Here is a 26595-nt window from a genome sequence, read left to right as displayed (position 1 = left end):
GACTAGACACCATACAAGGTTAGATATATGTTAAAAGCTTTTGTGAAATACTAGGTAGAAAATTCTGCAGTAGGTGGAATCTTAATGTATGTCTCTCTTCTTTCTTTGAAAGGGGTACTGGGTGGAACTTTTTATTCTGAATATGGTCCCTTTCACTTTGCTCTGAAAGTCAAAGTTGATCAGGACCTCCCATGAGTAGGATCCTCCAATTTTCACTTTAAATAAAAAAGTGTTCCTTTTTTCTTCCTTCCTTCCTTCCTTCCTTCCTTCCTTCCTTCCTTCCTTCCTTCCTTCCTTCCTCCCTCCCTCCCTCCCTCCCTCTCTCTCTCTCTCTCTCTCTCTCTCTCTCTCTCTCTCTTTCTTTCTTTTTTTTTTTTTTTGAGACAGAATTTCTTTGTATAGCCCTGGCTGTCCTGGAACTCACCCTGTAGACCAGGCTGGCCTTGAACTCAGAATTTTGCCTGCCTCTGCCTCCCGAGTGCTGGGATTAAAGGCGTGCGCCACCATGCCTGGCTCAGCATCTTTTCTTGTGGGTGAAAGGGTGAAATGGCCCATTTTTTGGATGAGAAAACCCACAGACTGCAGACTAATCAGAAGAGTTCAGTATCTGAATTAATTGCTATGCATCCTCTTTAATCCTAGCTTCTTCTGGTAACTTAACAAGTGGAACAATTATGGTAGAGATTAGAAAGTCTTTTTCTTTTATACACAACTTTCAAATAACTTAGGTCTGCTTTGAGGTGTTACACTCATCCAGAGGTGAACCATAAGTAAAGCTTAGTGGCTATTTTGAAAAGATTAGCCAGTGTCTTTTTCTTTAACTAAAGTTCTATTTATCTTTATTTTACAGTTGACTATTTTATTGTTGCAATGAACTATCTATGTGTGGTGGTTCCAGAGACCAGATTAGGGTGGTAGATCTGTAGGAACTGGAATAGTTGTGGGATGCTATGTGGGTGCTAAGAAACAAAACAAAACAAAACAAAACAAAACAAAACAAAACAAAACAAAACCCTAGTCCTCTGCAAGAGCAGGCAGTGCTTTTAACTGTGGAGCCATCTCTCCAACCCCATTAGTGCCTTATTAAGCAGATGGTTCATCTTTTCCATTGCTCCTAAACATAGTCTGTACAAACCGTGTTTGATGGAATGGACAGCACTGAGAATCAGGATGCCCATGATGAGTATAATCTTCAGGTCATTTAGAAATCTTTACTCACTATTTAAGCAACTTCAGAAACAAAGGACTGCTCTTTACTACCTTGAGTAGAGCTTGGCACTTCAAACTTGAAAGGAGTTTTCTTGAGCAATATTTAGTTATCATGGCTGTATCCTCAGTTCTAGAAGGCTATTCCACCAGCCTGAAACCTGGCCTTTCCCCATTTATTTGTTGTCAACCAGTATCTTCTCTTTCCTTTCAACTTTATTGATACCTGATAGGAAAGAAGCCCCACAGCAGTCTTTGAGACTTCCCAAATCTTCAGCTAAAATCTCCCCAAAGATAGCACAGGTCGTTTCATATAATATTTTATGTATGTATGTATGTATGTATGTATGTATGTATGTATGTATTTAATATATATACGTATTTGTTTTTATTTTTGTTATTTTATTTATTTATTTATTTACATTTCAAATGTTGTCCTTCTTCCTGGTTTCCCTTCTGCAGACCATCTATCCCATTTCCCCTCCCCCTGCCTCTATGTGGGTGCTCCTCCACCCACCCACCCACTCCCACCTCACCATTCTAGCATTTTCCTATGCTGGGGCATTGAGCCTCCACAGGACCAGGGGCCTCCCCTCCTATTGATGTAAGGTAAGGCAAACCTCTGCTACATATGCAGCTGGAGCCATGGGTCCCTCCATGTGTGCTCTTTGATTAGTGGTTTAGTCCCTGGGAGCTCTGGGAGGTCTGGTTAGTTGATACTGTTATTCTTCCTATGGGGTTGCAAATCCCTTCAGTTCCTTCAGTTCTTCCCCTAACTCCTCCCATTGGGGTCCTGTGCTCAGTCTGATGGTTGACTGAAAGCCTGGGCTGGAGAGATGGCTCATCCCTTAAAGGCTATGCTCACAACCAAAAAATATAATATTTTTATTAATTATTGGAAAGTTTCAGGCATGGATGCAATGTATTTGTTGAACTTTGCCTCTCCCACTCCTACCCCCAACTCCTCTCAGGTCTACTTCCAGCTCACCTGCTCCAAACTTTATGTCTTCTTTTTTAAAATAAACTATGGAGTCCAATTTGTGCAGCTCATATACTCAGTGATGGGTCGTTGGGCCATCGCTGGTGATTGGTTAACCTTCCAGGGGCTACACTCTTAAAGAAACAGGACTCTCTCTCTTCCAGTTGTCATCAACAGTAAACCTCTCAGCTGAGGACTCTCGGCCCCTGTGCCCTCTATGTCGGATTATCAGCTGGCTTGCTCATGTACAGGTCTTGTGCAGGTAAACAAGCAAAAATTTTGAAACTCTGAAATGATATATTAGAGGAGAAAGAGGGTTTTGATGTTGTATTCTTGTATTCAAAAGCAAATAACAGTCTTCTGGCTTTGTCTTCAAGTAAAAACAATTAAAACACCAAAACTAAAATAAAAATAAATGCCCCTTCAAACAAACAAAACCCAAACTAAATAAAACTCAAACCAGCTCATCAAATACACCCACAAACCAAACCAACCAACCAAACAAACAAATCTCCGAACAATCCTGAAGGACCAAAATTGAAAACCATCCATTATTTCCCAGAATAACAGTCATTGAAAGTTTGACATGGTGAAATGAACATATTATACTGCATATTTATAGCTCCCAGTGTTAGTGGGAACTATTGTCCAAGTATAACTCCAGTTAGTGACTGTGTAGCTCCATGTATTTTCAGCTGGTACTGTAACTGCACCATACATCCTAGGAAACAAGTTGTAAGAAGAAAAAGGCAAACAGTGAATTCAAACAAAAGTAGTTTTCAGAGAAACACATTTTTCTGGAACTTGCCACCCTCTGGATTTTAGCTTGTACTAACAGGGCAACCCCAAACATCTAGAACTGCTGCACAAATCTCATACAATGGAAATGACTTACTTTGTGCCAGCTCACACTGCAGAGTGACCTAAGCAAGATCAGGTGGTGGTTTAAACCTCATATGTGGAAGTAAAGAGCCCCAATGTGGTTGTACCCAGGCTAGAACTCACCAACTCCTAAGGAAAGCCTGACAGCCAAATGAATGGAGTACTTTAAAAACAAAATAAATAAGTAAATATTTTTCAACAAAATGAAACAGATGTGGAGCTACCAAACAGCTAAGGTTCAAGCTAGAGCCCCCTGGTTGTCAAAAGCTAAAACCTTCTTCCTTCTACCAATGAGTTATTTATTGACAACCAAAGCTAAGAGCTAGAAAGAAATGAGAATCCTGGGACATGTGTCTTCTAGGAGCTGCTAGGATATCCCAGAATTTCAGCCACAAGGCTCTCTGTGAGCAGTTGGGTCTCTTCTTCTCTAATGGTTTCTGGTCCCTTGGTGGGAGTGGACAGGAGCCATCCTGCTTTGAGTCCTTTTTCTTGGTTGGCTCCATCAAAACATTACCAGAGAGTGAGGATTTTACTGCTCCATGCTCTACTGGAGAGCCAGGAGATGGAGAAGAGCAAAAGAAATGTGTTGGTTCAGCCTTTTGCTTGAGGAAAATGGAACACTTTTCCTTCAGATCCCTGTCTTCAGGGAGAGACGCTAGGCAGCACGGGGTTTTATGGAGCAGAGGGTACAGCATTCGTGGCCAGGTAGAGTCCTTTTCAGAGTGCAGTCTCCTGTCATCTTTCCTTTGAAAGTCAGTCTGGGCAGGGCTTTTCTCCTGAAGGCAACGACTCATTTTCTTCAAAGTCACAGCTGAACCTGACCTAGAGGTCAGTGAATGAGCCACTGAAAGACTTCGAGAAAGACTGAAGAAGAAGTTAGTAAGTACCTGGATCCTTCTACTCTGTTAACATCACATACCTCAAGAGATCAGAAAGGAAGCTCAAAATCCCATTTGGATTGCTTTCTTTTTTCCTCATATAGCCTCTGTACATTAGTTAAAAGCAACTTGAGGAAGGACATTCTTTTTTTTTTTTTTGGTCATTGTTGTTGGTTTTGTTTTCTTATGGAGTCAGAAGGTTCACTCCTGGCTTGCTTGGCCTCACATGCTTTGGCAGAACATCAGACTAGATAAAGAAAGTGAGATAGGATGGAGACAAGGGAAAAACACTCCAAAGTGCCCTCCCAAAGTGACTTCCATCTCTTAGCTAGGTGTGCTCACCTCCAAAGGTTTCCAGAAACTACCAGAACAGTGCTTTCACATGGAGCACATGAACATGTCAGGGTACATTTCATATTCAAACTTTGGGAGTAGCTAATATTTGCTAAGCACTTGTGTGCCAGACACTGTACTGGGTGTTTATTATTGCACAACTCTCCCAGGGCAATGTGGTAGGTCCTGTTGCTGTCTCCACTTTATAAGGAGATCAGGACATGAAGGGATGTAGAAATTCATGCGCAGAGCTGGGATTTGATAGTTACATACGAGTGCTGCTGATTCAACTAGGTTCAATTGGAGATCACTCAGCAATTATCACTGAGTCAAAAGCCACATGCAAGTGCTGCTGCTGCTATTGCTCAAGCGAATGAAGACACCTGGGACAGGGCTGTAGGCAGTAACATTCCATGGTGTCTCTGTCAGATGCCACCCGCGCCTTCTCTCAAGCATTCCAGTAAGATATGGTCATGATCCTTCTTGTTTATTTTAATTTTAGTTGATATGAAGAAAAGCATATGGGACCTCTCCCCCAGCTAATTATCTTCTTGACATCTTTCTCCACCAATTTTAAAATTAGATTAATATATGCCCTGAGGTTTTCTGAAAAAATAGTTTTTGTTCTCTGCATCTCTGAATTGAATTTATTTTTATTTACCTACATTTTCCCCCCTGGTTAAAACCTATACATTATTTGTGTTGACTATTATCTCTTCATATAAATCCTTATTAGTATCAATCTTCCTATATTTACATCATACTTATTTTGGTATATTATATTTCCATTGAATCCAAAACATTCTAAAATGTCTCTTGAAACTTTTCTATATTCCATGTTTAAAATATGTTGTTAGAATTCCGAATTTTTAGGGATTTTCCAATCATTCCTAATTTTCATTTCACATTTAATGTGTGTATATTTGTGTATATTTGTGTGTGTGTGTGTGTGTGTGTGAGAGAGAGAGAGTTAGTATGCAGACAAAATTTTAACACATTTTGCTCAAGCTCGTGACTTGCTATTAAGATATTACTTTTGAACAAGAGCCTTCTTTGTTCAACACACTTGAGATGCTTCTGGAAGTGGTGTGAATACAGTTATTAACTTGAAAGTATGTGTGGTCAAGGGTTTAGGCAACCATGAGATACATTTTAAAAGGAATGCCCATATTTTAGGTAAAAATGAGTTCTGGAGAGTTGGGAAATATATGATTTTGATTTATTTTTGCATAGTCTGTGCTAATGAGTCATTGGTGATCACAGCCAGTGTGAGGGTTAGGATTGTGGCTGCAGGAACTACACACTCGCTAGTTCAAATCCCAGCTAAAGCACTTTCGGGCTGAGCTAAGTTGTACAGTAGCCTATGTTATAGTAATTTACGCTTTTCCATTTGTGCAGTGGGAGTGGTAGTTTATCACTGTGGGTCTTTTAAATAGCTCTACTTAAATAAAATTCTTTACTCCGTGCCTCATAATAGTAAAAGTTCAATAACTACTAGTCATTTCGATGTGTTCATAATTATTTTATTACCATAAAGGCATAATTCATAAATGTGTAAAACTTTAAGATCTTTACATAATAATTTATTAGCAAAAGTTACAAAATAAGTACTGTTAGAAATAAAAATTATATGAATATGAGAGTTTGTATCCAAACAGGAGAATCTCTGAGATGGGCAAAAGGTGGAAAACATTGCTGGCAATCTCCCTCACGGGAGCCTTTTGTTCGGCTCTATTTTCCTTTGTTACACTGAATGTTTGACTTGCTTTGTTTATAGAATGATAAGCCCATTATGATTATGGAATACTGGACTGGCTGGTATGACTCGTGGGGGAGTAAACACATTGAGAAAAGTGCCGAAGGTAAGTGAACCATTAGTTTTGACTCAGAGTCAGGAAGGCCCTATGCCCTGGATCATTCACATCGCTCTCTGCTTATTGACATTCCTGTGCAGACATGAACATCCATCTAACCTGTGCTAATTACAAGCACTGACCATGCTCATGTGCACACACAGTATGATACCTACCCTACAGCAATCTTACAATTAAACAAAACAAACAGATTGTTAGAAATTAAAACATCACTGTCCAGTTCGTGTTTCTCAGGCCGTGTGCTGCAGGGAAACAGGTGCAGTCAGAGAGCCAGGATAGGATATGGTTCTTCTCAGCGAGTTTGACATTCCTACAAATGCTTCGGGAGCATTCGCATGATGTCATACTCATCCCTAGGAAGGACTCTATAGCATTGTCAACAAAATGGTGGTGGTTACTAGGAGCCCACAAGCAGTGAGAGGTGAGAACTTGGATCTTGGGCTCTGAGAACAGGACTTTAATCTCAAGGCTTCAGCAGTGAGGAGCTTTGTGACTTGAGGCAGATTTCTTTTACTTCTGAGTCAAAACGTCTGTCCTCCCTCCAAATGGAGATTATTTAACTTAGATACTCACCAGTAGATGAATGGATAAAAAGAATGTGGTAACTATGCACAATGGAGTATTATTCAACCCTACAAGAAGGAAATCCCGTCATCTGTGGCAACAGTCTTGGAACTGGAGTTCTTTGTGTTAAGTGAGGTCACCCAGATAAAGGATGAAAAGTTCGATTTCTCCTGCATTTGTGGAAATTAAAAATAAATGTTGATCTTGTAAAAGAGCAGAGTAGAATAGTAGTTATCAGAGACTGAGAAGGATGGAGAGAAGAGGAGGGACCCCGAAATGCAGCCAGAAGGAAGACATTAGGGGGTGCTTTCTGTAGCTTAGTGAGACAAATACTTGTTAAAACAATGTGTGAGACATTCACAATGACTAAGAAAGGTGACTGTAAAGACCCAGCCTAAAATGATCAGTGGTTGATGATACAGGCACACTCCTTATCCCAGTTTGGTTATTGTGCTATGTATACAGGTATCAAATTACCATGAAGTCACCCATAAAAGCATCCAAAGACTACATCTCAGTAAAATATGATATAAAAAAATCCCTTCTCAAAAGTGAAGAGTGGGGGAAGTCTAGGATTGTTGAAAAGTTTTAATGCTGCCCCTCAGAACAATGCCTGGCAGTTTCCATTCACTTAGCAAAAGTCTGTTGCCACGAGGCTATTTTGTTGCAGCTAAACGAAAAGCTCACTTGTTCTGAAATTAGAGAATTGCCTAAGTATTGGTATCTGAGAAACAAGCAGTGTTTATCTTTGGACTGTAGAAATGTAAAGCAAGGAAAGCCTGACTGCCACACCATTAAAGATTTTAAAAGAACAATATCAGCATCACCCCAAATCTGGCCACCAAGCCACAGATCTGTGATCTTTTGTGTCTGGGGCACAGTGTCTTGATTGTTATGCACAGTTTTCATCAGTTAATTGACTCCTCATTCCCATGATGGTGTGGGAATTAAAGCCTTAATTTATTGGTAGCAGAGCAGAAGCCTAGAGAGAAAATAAGCCATATGTGGACTTACAAACAGTAAAGAGTACAGTCAAAGTTGAGGCCCATGCTGGACTGCCATCTTCCAGTTTCCATGACAACCAGAGGGAAGAGGAGTTCATTGTTAAATATGCTCTAAAAATGGAAGTTTCTGTGACCAAAAATTATAACTACCACAGGCACAGTACAGTAATGCAGTGCTTTTAACTCAACACTTTTTAGAAACTTGGTCCTGGGAAGGTAGGAAAGAGTGCATACTCATGATTTGTAAATGATTTAAAAATTTAGATATTTATAAGACCAGAGTTTTAGACTATCATTTAATACATGCAGTTTGGAGATCAATTTGTGGCAAAGCTATAGTGGAAAAAAATGAAACTACAAAAAGAAATTAAAAGAACAGAAAAGAAAAGAAAAAAGAAAAAAAAAAGCTGCAAGTTCCTGGACTTAGTTTTCAAGAGTGGTTCTGGATGTTCCACCTACTTAATGGTGAAAAAGATGACAAGATTGACTGTGCTGGACAGAGCTGAAGATGATAGTTTTCACCTAAGAGCTCAGTCTTCCTTTTGTTTTGTTTTTGTTTTTTTTTTGTTTTTCGAGACAGGGTTTCTCTGTGTAGCCCTGGCTGTCCTGGCACTCACTTTGTAGACCAGGCTGGCCTCGAACTCAGAAATCCACCTGCCTCTGCCTTCCTTTTGTTTTTAACCTCTTCTTTTCCAACAGAAATTCGACACACAGTATATAAATTCATCAGCTATGGACTCTCTTTCAACATGTATATGTTCCATGGTGGAACCAACTTTGGTTTCATAAATGGAGGCCGCTATGAAAATCATCACATCAGTGTTGTGACTAGCTATGGCAAGTGCTGATGGCGAGCGTGGTCACTTCCCTGGCGTGGGTGGGCCTACAGCTTTGGGGAGGAGACTCCAGAATCATTCTCTTGTATCACAAGGTCCTAACAAGCAATCCATTCTGAGAATTGAGGCTTTTCATCTGCTTTCCTTGATTCCTTAACATTTATGCTGCCTAGCCAGCTGTCACTCTAGCAGGCAAGTTCTGAGCACTAAATGCTCAGCTTCACTCTTGTGTGCTGCCCCTAGTGCTCTCAGATCTAGCTCAGAAGGACTAGGATCCAGGGTTGAAGGGACAAGAGTGTCTGGGAAAGCAAAAGGGCAGGGTAAGCCCCTGGTTTCCAGATAGAATTTGGGGAAGGTTTCCAGGTTGCCATTTACATCTGTATTCCAGCCAGAGGCAGGGGATGTGTTGTGTTCCTTCTGTCTCATTTTTGGTGGATGTGGGTTTCCACACATCCCCATGCTTGAAGCAGGACCTGCTGTGGAGGACTGCATGTCTCAAACAGGAACCTCTGTCTTGTAGACTATGATGCTGTGCTGTCTGAGGCTGGTGATTACACAGAGAAGTATTTCAAGCTTCGGAAACTCTTTGCATCTGGTTCAGGTACTTATACCCCTTAGTAGGAGGATAGCATTCTCACGGACTATCCATAATTTGTGAAGGAGGGAAGAAAGGGAAAAGTCTTTTATGGGGGATAGCATCTTATGAAGCTCTTGAGAACAAGGTGTGTCATGTGATGATGAAGAGTCATCTCTTATTTGCAAAATGTTAGTATTGTGTGGGACTTAGTAACAACATATGCAGAAAGGTAACTTATTATTTTAACTTGAATTAAATGCATCCCTTTTGCTGTCTAGTGAGTGTTATAACAGAGTTAAGAGTCAGCATTTCCAGATGTAGCATGGAGCTTTCTACCTCTTTTCTTTCTCTGTTTCCACCAGGTACACATGCTTACTATGTGTTTACTAGGTATATGACCTACCAGGAATTAATGCTTCCTAGATTTGTGTCTCTACCAGATTTGTGTGGATGCAAATGCCCCCTATTATCTCTCTTGGAGAAGCACACATATGTCCTAGGATAAAACTCAGTTTTTTTTCTGTCTCTGGATACAATGGTCATGGATAGACATGGGAATGCTTAGAGAGAGGAATGCCCATTTAACCACTTTGCCCTGTGCAACCAATGTCATTCTCATTGCAGCACGTCCTCTGCCTCCATTGCCTCCTCTCATCCCCAAGGCTATCTATCCCTCTGTGAATCTCTCATTCTACCTGCCTTTGTTTGATATTCTACCATACTTAAATCAGGTAAGTACTGTATGGGCACCAGCACTGGGGTGGAGGGTGAGACCATGGAGAATGTGGGGAGAAGGATGTGGGCCCCAGAAGAAATATCTCATCAGGGAACCCTATTAATGAGGGAGTTTGAAATTTACTCCTTGATATTGTATCTACACCTGGAATTATTGGTCAGGAAACACCTGTTGCTTTGAAGAAGATGGTAAAGAGCTTGAAGAATTAGCAACAAGAGTGAGAACACAGGCACTGAGAATCCTACTTCCAGCTTAGATGGACTCACTTGCTGAATACTATTATAGGACCCACAATGGAAAGTTGCTGGCTGAGGACCCATGAAAGTAATCTTCATTAACCACTAGTTAGGATTTACTTTTAAATTATGCCTTTTCTCCCCCTCTAAATAAGAAACCTGTCTTAATTGTAGGCACCAAACTCTTGAATTATATTGTCTTTACTTCCACTGTTGCTATTTTAGACAAGCAGCGATAGTAAATTGTCCACATAACTAAATGTTTGCTGAGTTCAAAATCCTTTCATCTTCATTTATTTTCAATACATTTCTTTGTTCTGATGATTAGTTTTTATGATTATGGTGGTTTGTCTTCCCAATGCCACATTACTCCATATTCCTTGGATAGTGAATATATTACCATAGAAAGGTTGTCATGGCATCTATTTGTGATTGTTTTCATTCAAGGAATCTTTGAGGACCAATGTGAGATCCAACAAATAGTGACAAGAGTCTTAGGAGAAAGATCATGGTTTCTCCTCATTTTATCTTCTGTTCCTTCCCTGTCTCCATCATAGCCTGTCATGTTACACACTCCAGTCACCATGGAGAATCTTCCAATAAACAACGGCAGTGGCCAACCATTTGGGTTGGTCCTTTATGAGACTTCCATCTGTTCTGGAGGCAGTCTCTTTGCTTCAGTTCATGATTCAGCACAGGTAGGCATAAGCATGCATCTCTGGTGGTGTGTAGTCTACCTTCACTTTTGAGGAGTGTAGTTACAGATTCACTTCACTATATGCTAATATTTATTTTACCATTATGGTAGAATCATAGGAAACAGAGTCAAATCAAATAGACTGTTATGGTTCATTTTGCTGTAACTCAGTCTACTGGGGAGTCCTGTTCAATTTCTAGTTGTCTGAGCACTGAAATTAGTACCTGTCTTTCTCTTCCACCTTCTACCTAAACCTCTGTACTTCAGGTAAGCCTAATGATCAATCTGATGCTGGCTCTATTTTTGTAGGTGTTTTTGAATGACCAAAGTATAGGAATTCTGGATGAGAATCACGAGGTTCTGCAAATTCCTAAAATCCAGGTAAGTAATCTTACAGCCCAGGAGATACCATTGATTGTCCCTTCACAGGCAGCAAGATGCTGGGCTTGCCTACCACTTTCTCCCACAATGCTATTTCTTTTCACATAGGATTTGTAACAGAAAGTGTGTAGGGCAATAAAGGCATTTTCTAAGCTTTGGTAGGAATTATTTAGTGAGAGTAGAAGTTCTCTTTAGGTCTGATTCAACATCTGGCTCCTGTTTGGATCAAAAGCAGAATGAAAGGGTTTTTTTTTTTGCCCATCCTAACAGGGTCAGCAAAAATGAAAGAGTAGATTAAGTATGGGATATGAGCTGGGTCTCTCTCTTTCTCTCTCTCTCTCATGCACGGACTTTCTCACACACTCACACACACACACACACACACACACACACACACACACACACACACACACAGAGAGAGAGAGAGAGAGAGAGAGAGAGACAGAGACAGAGACAGAGACAGACACAGAGACAGACACAGAGAGACACAGAGAGAGACACAGAGAGAGAGACACACAGAGAGAGAGACAGAGAGAGAGAGACAGAGAGAGAGAGAGAAAAGAGAGAGAAGAGAGAGAGAGAAGAGAGAGAGAAGAGAGAGAGAGAGACTGGGAGGGGTGTCAATTGGGAACTGCTCGTCCCTAAACCTCTTTTAACCAGTTTCTTGGGACTTGGAAAAAAAGAACATGTTCTTGAATATGAGCTCTTGATGGCTATTTTGTTTCCACTAATTTGTTCCCCTAAGCAGGGTTGTCAGCTTCTGAGGATCCTGGTTGAGAATCAAGGGCGAATCAATTACTCATGGAGAATTCAAAGTGAGCAGAAAGGTAGGCTTTGGTTCTGAGAAACAATGTGACTTCTCTTCATTTACTTGAAGCTTATAGCTATGGATGTTTGGGGGTTGAGAGGATGGAAATGACCCACTGAAAAGTGGGCTATTTCATTACAAGAGCAGTGATGTTACTTTGTGCCCCCTCCTTTGTTCTCACTTTTCTTGTTATCTGAGGCGGGAAAGTAGAATAGTTATGTTGGATGCTAGCCCACCTTAGATCAGGACTTAGTCTTCTTTCAGGAAAAATCCTTATACTAAGTGGTGAAAGCTTTTAGTCCTGTGAAAGAATACTACAAGAAAACTCAAATGACAGTAGGTCAGTTTAATATTTGCTCTCTTGGCTGTACTCCTCAAAAGGAAGCATATATAAACTGTATTTCTCTGTCCAAAACTTTGGGGAATATTCAGCACTTGTTGCTAGACTCTTCTCTGCTTCCCATCTACAGGATTAAAGGAAGTGGTTAGCATTGATGGCCTTTTGCTGACGAATTTTACCATCTATTCTCTGGACATGAAGATGAGTTTCTTCAAGAGGTATGCTCCTCCTGACCCACAACGCATACTGAGGATCTGAGAGGTTATGAATTCTTCCTTTGCTGGTGAAAAGCCCAAGATTCAGATGCCTGAAGGGGTATATCCAATTATCTGATGTTTTACATCAGCACTAGAACAGAATAGGTATCCTGATTGTCAAGATAATACTGCCAGTTCAATATGTCAATGAAGTCCTGATCTCTGTGAGAGAAGGCTGGGTCAGCATTGGAAGGAGTGCTGGGAATAGTTTTCCTCAGCCTCATATTTTGATCATGTCTCCAGACTCCGCTCTGCATCCTGGAGGCTTGCTCCAAAGACTTATAACGGCCCTGCCTTCTACTGGGGAATCTTGAATGCTGGCTCTTCTCCCACAGACACCTTCCTGCACCTACCAGTAAGTAAGCCTCCTCTTCTCTGATGTTCTAAATATGTATTTTATTTTTAATATTTAGTTTATTTTTAAAAGCATTTGTATGTGTGTGTGTTTATATGCATACATATGGATGTGTGTGGCCTCTCCTGGAGGCTAGGAGAGGAAGTCAGATTCTCTGGAGCTGGAGTGAGAAGCAGTTGTGAGCTGCCTGACATAGGAACTGGTACTGGTCTTCTACAAGAGTAGCAAGTGTTCTTGGCCACTCCTACATGTCTCTAGTTCCACAAATATACTTTTAAAGGCTAGGATGTTGTAGAAGAGGTAGAAGAAAGAGTTCAGAAGCCAGAGGCATAGAGGACTACAAGGAAACAATGTCTGTGGATCCATCAGAGCAGGTGGACATGTGAGCCAATCACAGCATGGCGAGGGAGCTTGTCCATGATCTCTAGCTGAGGAACCACTGGTAATTCTTAGCTATTGAGGGTTGTTGATAATTCTATCATAATCCAGTGGGAGGAGATATGTCCACAGATAGAAGGGAGGCACAAATTGGCCCTGATATAGGTGAAAAACAAATCAAAGTTTACTGGAAGGGAAGCAGTGAAGAAGTTGGGGAAGGGAGGTTGAATGTGCCCAAAATGCACATATATATATATATATACATACACACACACACACACATATATACATATACACATATATTATGTGTATATATGTGTATATGTACATATATACATATATATAAATAAATATATTATAATGAAAATAAAAATATGTAAAATAACCTAAAGCAAATAAAACTTAAGCAAGGCTGTGATATACCTGAAGGAAGATTTGTCTTTCTTTTCACTTCCTTACTTCTAATAAACTCTATGATCTTTCTCAATCATCGTAATTTATCATTATGTATAAGGTATATGAGAATACAACTGAAAAATTCAAACAGTTATAACATCTACAGAACAAATAGTAGATGCTCTTTAAAATTTTACCACATTCCACTTCATACCTGTGCTTGCCAAAACTATATATTTATATTTAAATGTGCTTAAATATGCAACACATAAAATTTCTTCTTGATTAGTTTTCTAATTAAGGCTTGAGTTTTGACTTTTCAAATGGCAGTCCCATTGATAACTTATATCATTTAAAAAATCTGCATGGCATATTTTCTTCACTTTCTGTTTTTATTTCCCACTGGCTTGAATTGTGGCAAAACGTCTGGCTCAATCTTCTGGGTGCTGGGAATATAGACATGTGTAGCAGTGAATTTAGCTACACTGCTTTGGCTCCTGGAGTGGGGGTAGTCTCTTGTGTTCACTGCCCATGGGCTATCTGGACTCATGAATGGAAGATACACACACACACACACACACACACACACACACACACACACACATACACACACACCAGTTAAAATTAAAATGCCTTGGCTACCTCAAAGTCTGGGCACTCTTAAATTTTTCCCCTGCTACCCCAGCCCCAACTGAGGAAATGGCCAGTGACCACCCACCCGAATTCTCACATAGCTGGTTGGCTTTCTCTTCTGTAGCTCCTACATCCCATTCTCACCCCCCCCCCAAGTCATGGTGATTCTCTGTCTCCTTTTTTATTGTCTAGCCCACACAAACCTAAAGGTCCTGACCCATCTCCCTTTGTCCAGCCATTAGCCATTGCCATATTTATTAATCAATCAAAAACCAATTTGGGACAAGGACCTTCAGTGTTTGGACTCACAGACTCCAGATTAAATCAAAGGATTAGAACCGATCTCCAACAAAATGAGCTTGTCAGTTTCTTCTCTCTCTCTCTCTCTCTCTCTCTCTCTCTCTCTCTCTCTCTCTCTCTCTCTCTCTCTCTCTCTCTCTTAAAAGTAGATTTGGGTTTTTCATCTTTTTCTTCTGTGCTTGAACAAATATTTAATAAGGCTTTGATACTTTGAATACAAATGGCTTCCATGACCTAACCTATTTGAATGCTTAGTAATCATGGAATGGCACTGTTTGAAAAGGATTAGGAGGTGTGATCTTGCTTGAAAAAGCTTTGAGTTTTCAAAAGCCTATACCAGGTCCAATCTCACACCAGGTCCAAGCTCTCTCTCTCTCTCTCTCTCTCTCTCTCTCTCTCTCTCTCTCTTTCTCTCTCTCTGCCTATGGATCAGGATGTAACTTTCAACTCTTTCAGACTTTCAACAAGTCTGTTGTAGGGTTTTGAAACCTCAAAGCCCACTCCCAGTGATCCACTTCTTCCAACAAGGCCACACCTCCTAATCCTTATCAAATAGTGCTACTCCCTGATGACTGGCATTCAAATATATGAGCCTATGGGGGCAGTTCTTATTTAAACCACCACACTACTCTTAAATGGATCCTGATTTCTAGGTTTTGAAATGTGTATACTGTTGGTTGATGGTGTGAAATCTTATCCCTGAATCAGAATATACTTTTAGGGCTGTATATTAATAAGGGTAGGCATTGCTTGCCCTAGATGGGTTGTGTGATTATTGGTAGCTCAATTTCTTCAGGAGTCTGATGGAACTAATAACTCTCAGGATGGATTTTTCATATAACATTTCATAGAGGGAATCTTGAGTTTCTTTAGTAGACACTTCTCCCACATGAGTCAGGGCAATGGGTGAAAGTAGCTTTCTGACAAAGTTTGGCTGAGGTGACTTTAAGTGTGATTGACATGTGAGGGTTAGAGTGTCCATGGTGCCTTGTTCATTGTGTTCCTAGCTTCTCAGAAATCCTATCTTCTATCCTTGAAGTAAAAGTGGGCCCATTGTTACTATGGATCAACTGGTATAGTCCAAACTTAGAGATAATTTCTTCTAAACACCTTCGAATAATTTCTTTTCTGCTTTTTCTGTCCTGTCATGGAAGGCTTCTATTTCCCCTTCCAAGCCAAGGGATCCATGAAAATTAAAATGTTTGAGTCCTCCTGGGTTAGTTGACATGACTTTACAATGTACTTGGAAGTTCTCTCCTGGCAGCATGCCTATGGCTTGCTCTGCTCTTCCGGAGAAGAGTACAGTTGTTAGTTGAATGCTATTCTTCTTGCAGTACATTGCCATGTCCTGCACGGCTTTGTTCTGGAAACATGACTAGGATGATGAAGGAATGAACAAAGGACAGACACAGGAACAGAAAAGATGGGGTCAGGTGGGCCACGTGTGCTCTAATAAAAACACACCAGCAAAAAAAAAAAAAAAAAAAAAAAAAAAAAAAAACAACTTTGAAAATCTGCTTTATTTTACACATATGAGTTGAGGAGGTAGGTTTATTGTATATAGCTGGATACAGAGATGGATGTCGTTGTTTGAATGAGAACAGTCCCTATTGGTCCATATGTTTGAATGCTTGTTCTCCAATTAGTGGAAGTGTTAGGGAATGCTGAGGAGGTATGGCCTATTGGAGAAGGTGTGTCACCGTGGATGGGCTTTGAGGTTTCTAAAACCAAATACACGATGCTCATTCTCCTTTGCTCTCTACTCCTCCTCCAGAACCATGCCTGCCTGTTGTCTGCCCAGCCATGTTATTTGTGGCTAACCTTCTGGAACTGTAAGCAAGCCCCCATTTGAATGCTTTCTTCTCTAAACTGTCCTGGTTTATAGTGTCTCTTCACAGCAATAGAATAGTAATTTAAAAAGTAGATTTGTGGTACACAGCTGAACACAGAGGCAGGCTTGAATAATCTTGGTATAAGGGTTCTCAATGGGAGAACCATGTCAGGTTACAATAATCTGGGAAGCTATGGTTAATCATTTCTGTATATACTGGCTAATCATTCAGAAACACTAATACTTGGACCATTGGAAAGCTTTGTTAACTCCCTCAGCCTTATATGGAGAGGGCTTTGCCCACAAAGATAGGAAATGTCTGAATGTCTGTTGTTTTGTTTTGAAATGTTTCAGAGTCCCTAGACCCTTGGGGATCTCAGAGACTGAATTACCAACCAAATAGCATACACTGACTGGACATAGGCCTCCCCACATATATGTAGCAGATGTGCAGCTTAGTCTTTATGTGGGTCCTGAACAACTGGAGCAGCAAATATCCCAAGAGCTGTTGCTTGTCTGTGGGATATGTTCTTCTAGCTGGGCTGCCTTGTCTGGCCTCAGTGGGAGAGGTTGTGGCTAGCCAAGCCCCACAGACATTTGATATGCCAGGGTGGGCAGACACCCAAGGGGGTTCCAACCACTCAGAGGAGATGGAGAGAGGGGAGAGGAAGTTTGTCGGAGGGGGTGACCGAGAGAGGGGTCTGTGAGTGAGATGTAAAGTGAATTTACAAAAAAAAAGAGAGAAAGAAAGAAAGAAAGAAAGAAAGAAAGAAAGAAAGGAAGAAAGAAAGAAAGAAGGAAGGAAGGAAAGAAAGAAAGGAAGAAAGAAAGGAAGGAAGAAAAGAGGAGGGAATGATTTGTATAGAGTCAGGGAGGGAACCACAGCCAGGCAGAGAATCCATTTGGACAAGACCACACACTTAGCTGCAGTGTTAGCAGTGTTATCTGTAGTTTTCTTTTACAGTGTCTGAGTCTTTCCTACAGTGTTCCCAGCAGTACAGACTGCCATTTCTTTAGAGGCATTTACAGTCTGTGGATCCTCTTTCTGGGTTAAATTTCTTTTGTGTTTGTGTTTAAAAGAGCTCTCTCTTTCTAAATTGTACCATGTGCATAAAAACTGAGCAGTTCATATCTTGAACCTACAAAATAAAGTTAATGCTCTTCTTTTTTTCTATTTTTGAATCAGGATCAGTTTCTCAGACTTTTGTATCAAAGACTTTTTTGCCTCAGTGAACCCATGGAAGGAGACTGTAATGTAACCAGTTTGAGATTCACTATCATAGACTTGCTTCGTCTGCAAATTACATTCTTTTCCTCACTTGGCTAAAGCTCAGTCTGGACTTCTTCTTCTTTTTTTTTTTTTTTTCTTTCTGCTTGATATAGCTAGTTATTAGTGCTGAGCAATCACACATTAGAGGCTCTTGTGAAATAGGGAATAGAGTGACTTGATCAAGGTTCTGGCAAGATTTTAAAGCAAAATGGGATGATGGGACATGAGTCTGTTGACCAAGAATAGTGCTGTGATCTCTATTCACTTATTTGTCAGAAATAGCTTTATTTCTAGAACATTAGAGACCTAATATGGGGTTCAGACTACCCATGGCTGCTCTGTAATCAGTATTTAGGTAACCAGTAAATAGTGAAGGTCTAGCAACTGCCCTTAAGCATGGTAACCAACCCCAAAGGGCTATCTAATTGTTGAAAAGCCACCATCATTCTTAAGAGGACCACCATGTGTAACAACACCAGCAGCAGGCCTTAACCTTTGAAAAACAATATTTTAAAATTATTATATAATTACATGATTTCCTCCTTCCCTTTCCTCCCTTCACCTACTCCCAAATACTCCCTTGTTTTCTCTCAAATTCATGGCCCCTTTTTGTTTAACTCTTGAATATATATGCATATATTCATAAATACATAAATATAACCCATTAAGTCCATATGTTATCTGTATGTACATAATCTCAGGGAATGACAACTTAGTATTTTTATATGCATTTACATTAAATAACTGATTTATATATGGTAGATGCTATATGGGAACATTCATTTGTGGCCTCTTGGGTTTACCAAAACTTTGATTATCTCGTTTATCCTTGTTTAAACAAACCAGTCTTTCAGCTGCTTTTATGAAGGCTTCACAATGAATACAACATTGGAATCATATAGGACTTTGGTCGTAAGTGCACTGTCACTTAGCTGCTAGCATATTAAGACTTCTGGTGAATGAATTATTTTTATCTCACCCTGTTTAAGGCTATAATCCCTTAAATGTCAAACCCAGAGTGTACACTATTTGATGAGCTTCCTGGACAGCTATAACTTTACCCTTTGTGAGGCCAGGAAGGCCCTTTAGCTTCTCAGCCTCCCACAGAGTAAGATGCCTCTTAGTGGAAAAATTTGCCAGGAAGTCTCCTTGTCTTTATGTTCTCTTGTCCTAAATATTTTTTTCTGTAACTATTTGGTGTTTTTCCAGTAGATTACAAGAGTTTATGTTTATCCTGGAGTGATGGTGTAACAGTTAAAAACACTGATTGCTCTTTCAGAGGACCTGGGCTCAGTTCTTAGTACCCATATGGTGGCTCATAGCTGTCTAACTCCAGTACCAAATGATCTGATGTGTTCTTCTGGCCTCATCTAGAACCAGGCATGCGAGGGGCACACACATACTCTGAGGAAAAATACTCAGACCTGAGAGCAGAGCATTGTGGAGCATGAGCGAGGAAAAATACTCAGACCTATACAAATAAAATAAATAAACATAAGAATATAATTAAAAGGGACATATAGCTTTGGCTATCACTATTTATCCATTTACCTTGTTCTTATTTTGGAAATTAAAATCCCTGCTTTAAAAATGTAACACCACACCAGTCAGTAGGACCACAGTGCATCTCCAGGCAAGGGTTGGTTCCATTGTCTTCTTTCTTATTCTCAGACTGTAGGAAGAAGTTCTAGATGCTTTGCCTTCTAAGTTGTTTTCGAACTCGCTCTTGCTCCACAATGCTCTGCTCTCAGTCTATGTTCTCATGTCTCAACCCTTCCCCTGCCCCCATGTCTTTCAGAACTGGCATTATGGATTTGTGTTCATCAATGGACGCAATCTTGGAAGATATTGGGACATTGGACCTCAAAGAACACTGTACCTTCCTGGTCCCTGGCTTCATCCAGAAGACAATGAGGTGAGTTCCCCAACCCTGCCTCAAAGTGTCATAAACTGTTAGATGGATCTTCCTCCTCCAGTTCCAGTGTTTTCTCAACCTGCACAGCTAGATTGGTGATTCTCATTCCCGGTTTTATTTCCTCTCAGGTTATCGTGTTTGAGAAGATAGAGAAGGGTTTTGACATCCAGACAAGAAAGAAACCCCAGCTGCAAGAGTGCTACGAAACAGGTTCTGGATTGCCGGATGCTGCTGGTGATGTTGATCCCTGCTAAGAATATTGAACATAGTACTGTTTGAAGAAACATATGAAAATAACCTAAATACCCAAAGAAATTGTTACATATCTCATACTATCCATTTAATTACTATCTTTAGGCCATAAACATCAAAGCCTTTAATAAACAAATTTATCTAGTTAAATGCTTAATTCTTAGTAGGTTCTTATTCTCTGTCAAGATATGCCTTTAGAAAGAAACAAAATAAAAACCAATTTAACTCCCACTTTCTCATGCTCAGTTGGGAGGAAAAGAATTATCTTCAACACAGGAGAAATTAAGCATGTTGGCCTTTCTTTGCTAAAGAGAATACATGGTTTTGTGTGTGTGTGTGTGTGTGTGTGTGTGTGCTAGAGGAGGAGGTAACATAGGTCAACAATCAACATCTTTAGGCACTACCCTGTCTTGTTTGTCTTCAAGGTGATCTATTGGGTGACATCCAATCAAAGATCAAATAGCAATTTGGTTTGGTTCAGATATATGCGACAGCAAAGCCTGGCAATGGGTTTATTCCTTCTTGGTCTTTTGGATATAGTGTGGTCTCTTATTTATAGTGGACAGGAATCAGTGAGATCAGTCCACATCCATGAAAAATCCAACCAATCTTCTCTAATCACACTATTTGAAGCTTCACACAGTCTCTCATATTAATAATATACTAGTGCAACTTCCAACAATTAATGCCTTACAAGACATTCTTACCTTGTTTATTGTAGTGCCCATAGGCTTCAAGCAATATAATGAGTAGTTAAGTCAGATGTCTGAGGGAGGAATACTCTGTACCCTTTTACATATACTAATTTTGATCATTAAATCTCATTTGGTTTCAATAAAAATAGAAATACTAAAATATGACACTGATCAAGTAGTCTTCTCTTTTTTAAAAAGTGTGTGCATATGTGTGTTTGTAGACATGTACACATGAATATAAACATCCCCAGAGAGCAGGGATACTGTATTCCCGGGGAGCTGTTGTTGCAGGGGTTTTGAGCCACCCAGCATAGGTTCTAGGGAATGGAATTCTGGTCCTGTGCTAGAGCAGTGCATACTTTTACTGGCTGAGCCCTCTCTAATCCCCACACCCATTCTTTTAAAGTAAGACACCAAGAAGCAGTCTGTGGGTGAGCAGAAAGCATTAGCAGCTGCTATTGCCCAAGAAACACAAACCCTTTTGAAAGTTGTAGGTGGTAAAAAATTAAAAAAAAAAAAAACATTTGTAATTTTTCTCACTTGTGGGACAAAATACCTGAGCAAAGCAACTTAAGAAAGAAAGGGTTTATTTCCCCTCACAGTTCAAAGACGATGTCCCTTAGGATGTGTAGGTCATGCTGTCAGGAGCATGAGGAGCCCGGCTAAGTTGCATCCATAGTTGGGAAGGAGAGAGAGTAAATGTTAGTTCTCACCTTGTCTTCTTCTTCTTCTTCTTTAATCTAGGGTCCCAGCCCATGGAATCACCCACAGTTGGGGTGGGTTTTCCCACACCACTTAACCTTGTCTAGAAATTTTCTTTTGAGACACACTCATGGGGTTGTCTGCTAGTGATTCTGGATCCTGTAAATATTGGCAATCAATATTATTTATTATAAGTGCCATCTGATTCCAGCATATTTTCTTCACAACAAAAAGAAATCCTTATGTCTTTAACCATCCACTCGTCATACCCCTATTCTCAGCATTCTGTGGCAGCCACCCTTCATCCTTTGTGTCTTAGGGGTGGGGCCACCCTTCACCCTTTGTGTCTTAGGGGTGGGGCCACCCTTCACCCTTTGTGTCTTAGGGGTGGGCTATCGTGAACGCTTTGGGTTCATATAATCATAAAATATATGGGCCTTTTATTTGGCTTTTATCACTTATATTTGTGTGTGTGTGTAGGTCAGAGGACAACTTTCAGGAATAAGTGTGCTCTTTCTATCATGTGGGTCTGGGAATCACACTCAGCTCTGTTAGGTATTTTTCTATTGCTGTGATAAAATACCATGGCTAAAAGCAACTTAGAGGAGACAAGTATTTGCTGCAACTTATGGTTCCAGGGGGGATGCAGTCTACCATGGTGGCAAGGCAGGCATGATGCAAGGAGCAGGAAGCTGGATAATAACATTTTCTCTGTCACAGGAGAGAGAGAGAGAGCGAGAGAGAGAGAGAGAGAGAGAGAGAGAGAGAGAGAGAGAGAGAGAGAGAGAGAGAGAGAGAGAGAGAACAGGAAGTGAGGGGAGGCTATAAACCCTCAAAAACCTATTCACAATGGCAAACTTCCTCCTGAAGGATACATAACTCTCCCAAACCTTGGGAGAAGGTGCCCTTTCCCACTGTGCCATTTCACTGACCAAATTTTATCAGTGTTATAGATGTAGAAGTACTTTAATTGTTTTGGAGTAGAATGATATTTCCAGGATGTTTATTTTGTCTAGGTGTTTATCATTTGGCATGTATTTGATTTACTTCTACTTTTGATAACATGAATAATATTCTATGAGCATTTGTATATATGATTTGATGTGAATGTATGCTTTTAGTTTTCCTGGGTATATGCCTTGAAGAAGAAATAGTAGTTAATGGTAATTGCATGTATAATAATTTTCTGTAATGTTGGAAATGGAACGCTGGCATCACACATGCTAGAGCAGTGCTCTGTCAATGAACTACAGTCTCAGAAGGCCTTCCTGTGCTGAAGTGTTTAAGGAAAACCCACATTGTTTCTAGGGTATCTGCATCATTATCTGTCCACACTGATGGATACAAAGGGTCTAGCTTCTCCATCTTCTCACCAGCACTTGCTTATAAGTTCTAGTCTGTATTTTCTATTGTTAGGGATCCAATTCAGGGCATCACGTGTGCTAGGCACGCACTTTACTGCTGACTTATACCCGTATCCCTCACTTTGGATTGTGCTTGTAGCCATCAGTTGATATGAAATAGTATTTCTTTGTGGTTTCCATTTGTTTACCTCTAAAACATTGTCTTCGTACATATTGAACCTAACAATGTAGCAGTTGAATAGCAATGGGTCTTCAGATAGCCATCCTTTGTGAAGGTAGCTAGCACCTCTAACATTTCCTGTGCACACCATCTGAGGCCGAGACTGACCTTTCTCAGGACTCACAGACGGGGAGCTCTTCCTCTCAAGGCGAGCCTGTGTGCTGGCGTTCTCAGTTCAAGCAAACCATCCATTGCTTGGAAAGCATCGCTTGTACAGTGTGATGAGTTCTTATTCCACCTTCAAAACATCAGAAAGTGAAAGAAAGGGAGAGAATGTTATACGTTCCATATTTTCTAGGTGAAAAAATTTACCTTAATCATATGGAGGCCATTTTGCAATATGGAGTTAAAGATTCTGAGTGAGACACCGAGGATCATAAGCCTTGACTACATAGAAAGACTTTGCTTCAGAAAAGCAAACAAACGTATGAAAAATTACTTCCTGGTACCAGATGAAAATAATTCATGACAACAAGAGAGTGGAGAAGAAGTACTGCTAACACATCATTAGCCCATGCTCTGCCACCCTGCAGGACAAACCTTGTTTCTTCATGTCCAAACACCTTATATAAATCTACATGTATAGTGACTTCTGGATAAAACCCAAGTGACAAAGACTTTATTAGTATATTTTATAGGAGGTCCTTAATTTTGAAGGTCTTTCAGGAGCAAACCTCTACTGAAAACAGAATATGGGGATTTCTCTGATAAACTTTTCATCTTAGGTTTTTTTTTTTTTTCCTTCAGCTCAGGCTTTATACACTGAAAGTTATATGAAATGATTTTTCTCTGACACATGCTTGGTGGGAGTAAGGACGTTTGGTCTCTGGCTAATGATCCATCTTTTTCATACATGGTTTATTATTTGTATTCTTTATTCTAGCTGTAGACAGAATAGTTTGTCATAAGTATAGCTGCATACAACTTTGAAAATTCTTTTCCACATACAAGTTATCAAAAATTCCTAAGTAAGTACTTTTTTTTCTGAAGTTTCATGAATAGAGTGAAACTCAGTTTGTAAACTTTCTGCTCAATACCATGAATGATGTGCTATTCAGCTTCCTGTCATGTCAACAAAATGTCAGGGGTAGCTAGCTTTATAAAGAATAGGTTTGTTAAGCTTGCAGTCTCAGGGGGTCAGATGGCCTTAACAGAGGCTCTTCAGATACCTTCAACATGATGAGAGTATACTGGTAGTTGATGAGAGATTATATCTCAGAATGGAGTAAACAAAAGCCTAGTCTTCTTTTGAGATCTGTCCTACTGTGACATATCCCCAAAGACCCAAGGACTTAGATCTTAGAGATCGTAGCAAGTCCCAATAACACCACTCTGGGGAATGAGCCTTTGACTTATAGATCTTTGGGACAATATCTATAGCAAGTGGATTGAAGTGGAAACTTCTAGTTTCTTTGGAAGGTTAGTTATATCAAATGATATTTTGCTGGGGCACACAGGTGAAGGATGTATTATTGCTAAAGCAAACATGTGAAAGAATGTTTTCTTGAAGTAGACATGGGTGAAAGGGTGTTAAGTTATAACAAACATATGAAAGGACCTGTGATGAAAGAGTATAAATATGACCCCAAAGACAATGGGAGATGAGCACTGAACATTGGTTTGGTTTGCTCTGCCCTGCCATTCTTCAATAAGAACACACATATGTTGGTTCACCTTACATAGCTTGTTGAGCTCAACTGTAATAATGCCACCATTGAGAGAAACTTGCCCAAGAACTGCTTGTGAGGTTTCAGTGGCGGCTTGCTGCTTCAGTGGCCTAACCTAAGGTTGTTTGGTGAGCCTAGTGGTTTCCTCAAGACTGAACTATAGTTTCTGGTTCACGCCTGTTGCCTGCCTGCCAAGAGGACAGGACTGTAGCTGCTAGTTCATGTGTGGTATCTGCCCAGAGGTCTGGTCTGCAGCTGCTGAGTTGTATTTGGTGTTTGCTACAGGACTGAACGGCTGAGAAAGAAGATCAGGCTTGTTCCTAAAGAACTATTGCTGGTCTACTTCCCCCACATCCTAATTACTTTTCTCTTTCACTACTTCTACTGGGTTGGGGACTGGAGAAGAGGTTTAATCCTTATTAAAAGCAGGTTGCAAAAAAATTATGCCTACAGAGGATAGATCTATTATGGCAGGAAAACATGGCAGCAGGCAAGGAAGGCATGGCGGCTGGGGCAAAAGGCTGGCTGGTTACACTGCGTCCACATTAAAAAAGCTGACAGTGAATAAGAAGCGGGGCCATAAAATCTCAAGGCTTTGGCACACATCTTTAATCCCAGCACTTTAGAAGCAGAGACAAGTAGATCTCTGTGAGTTCAAGACCAGCCTGGTCTACGTAATAAGTTCCAAACCAGCTGGGGCTATGAGTAGAGACCCTGCCTCAAAACAAAAGAAATTAAAACAAAGCACCATCAAGGCCTGCCCCGAGTTGCTCACTTTCTCTGGAAAGGCTCTACCTTATAAAGATTATAAAACCTTCTCAGATTGTGCCACCAGCTTAGGATCAAGTGTTCAGATATAAGCCTATGTCTAGTTCATATTTAAACCTCAACAGTCCATCTGTTTTCCTCTGTGCTTAATTATGAGAATGCCCTTAATAAGATTTTTTTTTTCTGCAGATTGCATTAATCATTTTCACAATAACCAAAACCATTGTTTTATTTCACTCTGGCTGCCCAATAAAACTTGCACATTTCACTTCATTTCACATCTCTCATGCACCCTTATATTTGAAAGTGAATGTTCAGATATTAGCAGCAATTCCAATGATAAGCCTCGTTCTCAGTCATGGCCAAGTTACACCGTGCATTTGGAGTAACCCAAGTATCTCTCTATCACTCAGCATACAGCAATGTCCGAAATCCTCCTATGTACTCCCTGGGAAGCCCCTGCCTTTGGTTGGTAACCAGGTCCCTCCATCTCATCTCCTCAGAGGTGTAGCCCTTGGTCCTCTGTCCTCCATCACTGATTTCCACTATCTTTTAAGCAAGGTCACTGACAGCCTTCGTGCTCCATCTGCATCTTCTCCATAAAAAGAAATGAGCACAGGGTACTTCTCTTGAGCCACTCCCTTCCCTCTTCCATCCTCACTTACCATAGTGTTTATCTTATCCCCTTTCTGGTATGGATCCTTAAATAAGTTCTCTGTGTTTGTCATCTGTCTTTGTCACTTTCCTGTTGCTTCGATAAAATATTCCGACTCGGGGCAGAAATGGTTTGTTCTGGCTCACGGTTGGAGGGCATGGTCCATCCTGGCAGTGAAGTCAAGGGAGCATGAACTTGAGATGTCTAGTCACATGACATCTGCAGTCAGGAAGCTAAGAGTGGCAAATGCTGGTACTCAGGGACCTTACTCCTTTTTATGCAGCCTAGGACCCCCACCTAAGGCGTGATGTCTTTTACTTTCAGAGCGGAGCTTCCCACTACAGTGAACCTAATCAAGGCAACCCTTCACTAACTTTATCAAGACACTCCCTCACAGCTATCCATCAAGTTGACAACCCTGTTACATCATCTTAAGGTTATTATTATTATTAATTATTATTATTATTATTATTATTATTATTTATGTGTGCATGGGACTGAGGCTCAACCTTGGGCCCTTTCTTTCTTTCTTTCTTTCTTTCTTTTCTTTTTTTTTTTTTTTAGTATTTTTCTCTTTTTAATTTTATTTTTAATTAAGTATTTATT

At 40.3% G+C, this 26595-nt stretch overlaps 1 protein-coding gene across 1 annotated transcript in view; it reads left to right on the top strand.

Moving 5' to 3' along the window:
• Positions 1–20095, top strand: part of LOC110301776 (beta-galactosidase-1-like protein 3) — a 42667-nt gene extending 22572 nt beyond the window's left edge. Inside the window, exons 10-20 of the mRNA XM_021172421.2 lie at positions 6056–6140; positions 8420–8557; positions 9077–9157; positions 9758–9864; positions 10663–10803; positions 11112–11183; positions 11932–12010; positions 12462–12549; positions 12832–12943; positions 19550–19666; positions 19795–20095. Of these exons, the coding sequence (XP_021028080.1) occupies positions 6056–6140; positions 8420–8557; positions 9077–9157; positions 9758–9864; positions 10663–10803; positions 11112–11183; positions 11932–12010; positions 12462–12549; positions 12832–12943; positions 19550–19666; positions 19795–19920 (1146 nt within the window). The 3' untranslated portion in view covers positions 19921–20095. The remainder of the gene's footprint in view (positions 1–6055; positions 6141–8419; positions 8558–9076; positions 9158–9757; positions 9865–10662; positions 10804–11111; positions 11184–11931; positions 12011–12461; positions 12550–12831; positions 12944–19549; positions 19667–19794) is intronic.
• The last annotated feature ends 6500 nt before the right edge of the window (positions 20096–26595 follow it).

Source organism: Mus caroli, unplaced genomic scaffold (assembly GCF_978045245.1).
Source record: "Mus caroli unplaced genomic scaffold, Mus_caroli_1 scaffold_11, whole genome shotgun sequence".
Lineage (NCBI taxonomy): Eukaryota > Metazoa > Chordata > Mammalia > Rodentia > Muridae > Mus > Mus caroli.
The sequence above is the reverse complement of the archived record's forward strand: the minus strand, read 5'-3'. Positions and strand labels throughout refer to the sequence as shown.